This window comes from Salvelinus fontinalis, chromosome 26, assembly GCF_029448725.1.
Source record: "Salvelinus fontinalis isolate EN_2023a chromosome 26, ASM2944872v1, whole genome shotgun sequence".
Taxonomy (NCBI): domain Eukaryota; kingdom Metazoa; phylum Chordata; class Actinopteri; order Salmoniformes; family Salmonidae; genus Salvelinus; species Salvelinus fontinalis.
In genome coordinates, this window is record NC_074690.1 from 35,428,118 (window position 1) to 35,435,039 (window position 6,922).

General features: G+C 43.1%; 1 protein-coding gene across 4 annotated transcripts in view; it reads right to left on the bottom strand.

Moving 5' to 3' along the window:
* The window catches only part of LOC129824183 (rho-associated protein kinase 1-like), a 69,095-nt gene extending 68,075 nt beyond the window's left edge, over positions 1–1,020 (bottom strand). For 2 of the 4 annotated variants that reach the window (XM_055883617.1, XM_055883619.1), the window contains exon 1: positions 92–1,019. In XM_055883617.1, the coding sequence (XP_055739592.1) occupies positions 92–184 (93 nt within the window). In that variant the 5' untranslated portion in view covers positions 185–1,019. Of the gene's footprint in view, positions 1–91 lie in introns of all 4 variants that reach the window. The other 2 variants (XR_008754723.1, XM_055883618.1) reach the window with 2 other exon arrangements.
* Between the last annotated feature and the right edge of the window lie 5,902 nt (positions 1,021–6,922).

A 6,922-nucleotide genomic window follows, 5' to 3' on the forward strand; every position in this document is an offset into this window, starting at 1 on the left:
AGTTAGCTAATTTAATAACATATCTAGCTAACGTTAGCCAACTTTAGCGAGCCAAGCTTATCGTCAGGTTAACGCTGGCTAGTTTACTTACCAAAAGGCAATCAGTGTTTATTTCCGACTTCGGGTCCTTCAACATGGCATCGATTTTCTCAAAACGAGCTTCCAAACTTTCTCCAGACGACATGTTTGCAGACAAGTAGAGTTCCACACCGGTGCTATAGCTAAATAAAACGAGTTAGCAATCTAGCTCAAGTGCTAACGTAGCTAGTTAGCCTAATGTTATTTCCTTTGCGTGAACTCAAGTGTTTAGCAAGAACCCGCAGATTCAATCAAAGAAACGTGTCTCTTCTCTCTTTTTCACTGACCATGAAACGTTTAAAGTGGCGTTTGATATTCAAAAGCCACATTTTCAAAAAATGTATTTCCCTAGTTCAGCCAGGTTTTGCAGACAACTTCAGCAATTGCAACTTGCTAACGCTAGCTAAATTAACTTGGCTAAATGCATCAACAGATTAGTCGGCGTCCACAGGATGCCGCAGAGGAGTTGTGCAGGATTTAAAAATATATCGATACATCCAAAGAGTAAAACTTAAATACAGTTTTAAAAATCCGACATGCTGCAAAGTAGCCACATTACTCCCAGGCTTGTGTCCATATATCAGTGTAAGGCCCTTGCAAAAAAAACTATAAACGAGTCTGACAGCTGCAAAGTAGAAGTGGCGGAAAAACAATGATCCTTCCAAATTTCGATCAGTTTAAAACACCGTCTTGTTACAACATTTCATTGCCGTCCGTTCGCAGTAAGCCTCACATTGTCATCGGCCATCGATATTGACCGATACAGAAGGAAAACGTTCTGGTTCTACATAGATAAATCTGGTTTTGATCTAACGTTAGCTATGTTATTTTTCGAAAAACTAAACGATGCCCGATTTTCTCCCACCGCCTGACCAACATGTCCGCCTTCCTGTTCAAACACCCGGAGAAGCAACTTTGAAACGTCAAGTACTGCGCATGAGCCGCGGTGGAGGCTCGTTGAAGGAGTTTACCACCATAGACGGTATGGAGTTTACCCAGGCTGGGTTGTTGAGTGCACGATCATGATGATGACAACATGTTGTAGGGCCCAACTCAAACACGCCCCTCTTTACAATATACATGTCAATGTAAATTCAACATAAGGAGGCCCGGCAAAACCCCATTCAAAAGTAGGCAAATACATCCTGCTTTATCTAGCCTTTCACACTGCCACCCAGCCAGTACTTCAAAATCAAATAGAGATTTCCAATCAATCTACACCGGTGTCAGCACTCAATGTAAAACCCCAGTTTGCAAAGGAGTTTGTGCATGGGCTAGGCTTAGTTCTCAACATAATTCTGCCGGGCTAGGCTTAGTTCTCAATATAATTCTGCCCAAAAACAATGCCAATTTCTCTCAAGCAGTTTCATTTGGGCTTTGGTGGTAAGCGTTGATGCTGCCCTGTGATAAGCAGTCTCCAAATAGTTTTGCTTGTCCATTGTGTGGCGCAGCGGTCTAAGGCAATGCATCTCAGTGCTAGAGGTGTCACTACAGACACCCTGGTTCGGATCCAGGCTTTATCACAACTGGCCGCGATTGGGAGTACCATAGGGCGGCGCGCAATTGGCCCAGGGTTGTCCGGTTTTGGCCGTCATTGTAAATAATAATTTGTTCTTAACTGATTTGTCTAGTTAAATAAAAAATACAAATACAAATACAATTTCCAGCGCGCCTCACCAGGGTGCTGTTGTTGGGAGACGCATTGCTGCGGGCTCCACCAACGTTCCGTCACAAAAATAAAATCTAACATAAATCATGTAGCTGATATAGGATATGGTAGAAAGACTATGTGGCCTTTTTTGTAGCCTACAGGCTGAATATAAAATGTATGACAATGTAATGAGTCGGGACACTTTTTATATCATGCCGGTTTATCCGATCAAATAGCCTAACCTACAAAATGAGCTATCATGTTAACAAACATGATAAAAAACAGGACAGGTCAAAGTAAAATGGACAATCACAACTGTTGTCCAGGAGTTTCACCCAATTGTCATGATCAGTGGTTTCAAGTTGTATCTGTCCATTTCTGACAAGCTAATCACGGAGAAAAATAAAATCAATACGCATTTCCCGCTGTGTAAACACATTGCAAATAGCCTCACGATAACTGCTGATAAAGTTGGGTAGCTGATTTTCAGAGCTTAAATAGCCAAATTGATTAGTCACAGGAATCAGGACTAGTAAAGCCAATGCAACGGCCTGTTTAGCAAATGGTAGGGCTACCACATGGATTCATACAATTCCATTGTGGGCTGATTTGGTGAACTACACACCAGTAAGCCGAGCTGACTTCTTTTGGACATCTTTTTTTGGCGTTTTGCAAAAGGTAGGCTTACCACATAGATGGGCAAAATTAAATTTCAGGCAACAATGTAGGCTACTCCTACAGCGGTCTAAGGAAGTACATCTCAGTGCTAGAGGCGTCACTACAGACCCTGGTACGATTCCAGGCTGTATTACAACCGGACGTGATTTGGAGTCCCATAGGGAGGCACAGAATTGGCCCAGCGTCGTCCGGGTTAGGCCGTCATTGCAAATAAGAATTTGTTCTTAACTGACTTGCCTAGTTAAATAAAGGTTAAATAAAAATGTAATAAATTAGCACAGACCAACTCACGCCATCTTTTTTTGGTGCAGTCTGGACCAACCTTGATTTCCACATACATGGACATTGATTTTTGATCTAGTCCAGAACAAATCTGAACCAATCAAAGACTTCTATGTTTGGTTCAGATTTTGTCCGGTCTGGACCAGCTTTGATTTGGCCCAAACATAAATGTCTTTTCAACTTTCATTCAGAACCAAAAATGAGTCTGATTTCAACATCCAGAAAATACATATTTTCAACATCTGGAAAATATTTTCATTCACATGCGAACATTTACCTAATTTGCTTGGTCTGCCTAGGGCGGCAGAATAGCAAGAACATGCTCATGTAGCCCAGGTATTCCCGCCAGGGGTACACCAAATAAAAATGTGATTCACATTTTAAAAATATGTATTTTCCAACAGGGTTATACATTTGGGTGAGTTTTTACTCTCGCCTGAGTATCCTCGTTTCACTGCCAAAAATAAAATTAAACCATCTAAAATTAAATTAAACCATCTGGGTGTTCAGTGAAATAACAACACAATCAAATACATGTAGCCAGGTCAAATAATTAACATCCAATCACATTAACCGTTAATCTCCCGCGGGAATTCTACTAACGATCCATATGTAGCCAAACGTAGCTGCTGCTCATGTTGGAATCTGTACTGATGGCGCAAAAGCCATGACAGGGAGACATAGTGGAGTGGGAATACGCGTGCAAGCAGTTGCTCCCGACGCCACTTGGGTACACTCCAGCATCCACCGAGAGGCTCTTGCTACCAAGGGAATGCCTGACAGCTTGAAATATGTTTTGGTCACTAAAGTGAAAATAGTTAACTTAAAGCAAGGCCCCTGAACTCTCGTGTATTTTCTGCACTATGCAATTGTAACCAACTTCACATAGCCCCCCCCCCAGAAGAAAGGCACACGGACACCCACACTTCAGGTTGACTTGTTTTTTTCTGCAATAAAAGATATCAAACAATGATGAAAGGCATTGACAGGACGGTCACAGCCACACGTTCACTGGTTAGGTAGAACACAATATATCTTTTAGATAGGAGCAACAGTAATGATACATGCCTTCAATGTGAAGTCATATTAATCCATAAATACAAAGCACAAGTACAACCCTTTTTATATAAACCTTTTAAGGTAGTAAGAAAATAAACATTCACACACTTCACACATATTTCAATAAATCACCTGCTAGCAATAGCTAGCTTGACATTACAGTACACTGACTGACGACGGTGCTAGTCAGCTCGTCATTAACATGGCTAGCTTAACCAGCAAAAACTTGGTTAACTTGCCGAAATAGGCCTTAAATACGTTAACGGTGAAATAAATACACTGCTCAAAAAAATAAAGGGAACACTTAAACGACACAATGTAACTCCAAGTCAATCACACTTCTGTGAAATCAAACTATCCACTTAGGAAGCAACACTGATTGACAATAAATTTCACATGCTGTTGTGCAAATGGAATAGACAAAAGGTGGAAATTATAGGCAATGCACATTTGTGGCCTGCTGGAGGTCATTTTGCAGGGCGCTGGCAGTGCACCTCCTTGCACAAAGGCGGAGGTAGCGGTCCTGCTGCTGTGTTGTTGCCCTCCTACGGCCTCCTCCATGTCTCCTGATGTACTGGCCTGTCTCCTGGTAGCGCCTGCATGCTCTGGACACTACGCTGACAGACACAGCAAACCTTTTTGCCACAGTTCGCATTGATGTGCCATCCTGGAGGAACTGCACTACCTGAGCCACTTGTGTGGGTTGTACTCCGTCTCATGCTACCACTAGAGTGAGAGCACCGCCAGCATTCAAAAGTGACCAAAACATCAGCCAGGAAGCATAGGAACTGAGAAGTGGTCTGTGGTCACCACCTGCAGAATCACTCCTCTTTTGGGGGGTGTCTTGCTAATTGCCTATAATTTCCACCATTTGTCTATTCCATTTGCACAACAGCATGTGAAATTTATTGTCAATCAGTGTTGCTTCCTAAGTGGACAGTTTGATTTCACAGAAGTGTGATTGACTTGGAGTTACATTGTGTTGTTTAAGTGTTCCCTTTATTTTTTTGAGCAGTGTATATACATAGTCACATTCACTATTGAATATGAACCCGTTTTCCAAAGACACTATTGTGTTATACAGTTTTAAACCGTTTTTTTTTTTATGTACAGAGGAAGGAGACACGACCGTGCTCTCAGAATATCTCTCTCAGACTGAAGAGCAGGCAGACCAAATCAAATGTATTTATAAAGCCCTTCTTACATCAGCTGATATCTCAAAGTGCTGTACAGAAACCCAGCCTAAAACCCCAAACAGCAAACAATGCAGGTGTAGAAGCACAGCGGCTAGGAAAAACTCCCTTGAAAGGCCAAAACCCAGGAAGAAACCTAGAGAGGAACCAGGCTATGAGGGGTGGCCAGTCCTCTTCTGGCTGTGCCGGGTGGAGATTATAACAAAACATGGCCAAGATAGATTCTAGATTCCTGCTCGCTTTCAAAATCTCCCATTGACTCAGTTTCTCCATTACACTCTTGTCCTATCAACAAGGACCCGGAGGCGTTCATAGCCTCATCAACTACCTTTGGACATCGACTGCGGAGGATCCAGACTGCAGTTCTCTGGTCATTACTGCCCCCATCCATATCCGGTAGTGGGTTTGGTTTCATAGTTCTGGCATCTGCAAAACTCTCCTCTGAAAGGATGGAGGGAACCATTGTATCCTCTTCTGCCTCTTTAATCGGAAGAAAGTTCACAGGAAGTAAGAAGTTGCGGTGTACAACCTTGCTCTTGTCTGTGGAAGGGTTGACTACTCTGTAAATGTGCAGATCTGGTTTGCTCCAGCTGATGACATAGACGGTAGATTCCCACACATCTTCCAATTTATGTTTGCCCCGTTCTTTCTTGTTGGCTAAGAGAAATTTGTCACCGACCTCCAGGCTGCATCCTCTCACTTTCTTGTCATATTCTCTTGCCTGCTTTTTCTGTGCCTTTGATGTGTTCTTCTGTGCGACACGCACAGCCTCCAGAAGATCTCTTTGAAAGGAGTTTACAAATTTGCTGTAACCCAAAACGGTCTCGTCTCTCAGAACACTTCCAAATATTGCGTCAACCGGTAGCTGTGGGGTCCGCGCAAACATTAAGTAAATAGGGGCGAACCCCGTCATCTCATGTACGGTACATTTATATGCAAACGTGAGAGTTTGTATCATCTGAGGCATTTCTCTTTCATTCGTGGAGGCAAGGCTCGAATCATATTCCCCAAAGTACGATTAAATCTTTATGTTTGCCCATTGCACATTGGGTGATACGGAGTTGTGTGAGATTTTTTCACTCTTGCCAGGTCCATTAGCTCTGATATCAGCTTGCTCTCAAAGTTGGCCCCTTGGTCGCTTAGAAGACGCTGAGGAAAACTGTAAATACAGAAAAAGTTGTTCCACAGTTTCTGGGCAACTTGTTTTGCTGTCTGATTTGTACAAGGGAAGGCGTGACCCACTTTGGTAAAATGGTCTGTTACTACTAGTACGTCAATACTCTCGCCATCCTTTCCTTCAGCCGACCAGAAATCGATAAAGACCAACTCTAGTGGCGCACTTGTCTTAATCGAGTGAAGAGGGGCTCTTGCATCAAGTCTTCTTGACTTGCTCACAACACAGCGTCTACATCTCATGACTTAGTCTTTCATATGTTCATCCATACCAACCCAATATAACCTCTGTCTGATGAGGTGCAAGGTTCTTGCTTGACCTTGGTGTGCAGCATCATTATGTGTTCCCTTCAACACATCCGTCTTCAGGGACAAAGGTACAATGAACTGATATCTCAACTTTCCGGTTCTGTCCTTTGATTTCCTGTACAGTATTCCATCCTTGTATTCTAACTTCTCCCAATGTTTCAAAAGTGTCTGCATGTCCACTGTTTCATGTTCTCTTTCACGATGTGATGGTCTCTGTTTCCTCTCCACATAATAGGTAGCACGAGCCAATGTCTCATCTGCTTGCTGCTTCTCTGAGATCTCCTAGTGAAAAAGCAGGGAGCGCTGGGTAACTTCCCTGCAGCAGATGTTGGGATTGCTGCATCAGAGGGACAGATATGATCCCCTTTTGGTACAAGCTGTTGTCTAGGAGTGCCTTCACCTCAACACCAGAGACCTCAGCAGACATTGACCTTGATTGGACCTTGTCAACGCACTGTTTAGCGGGGCTTGGCAATTCACAGACAGCCGGAGCGTCTCT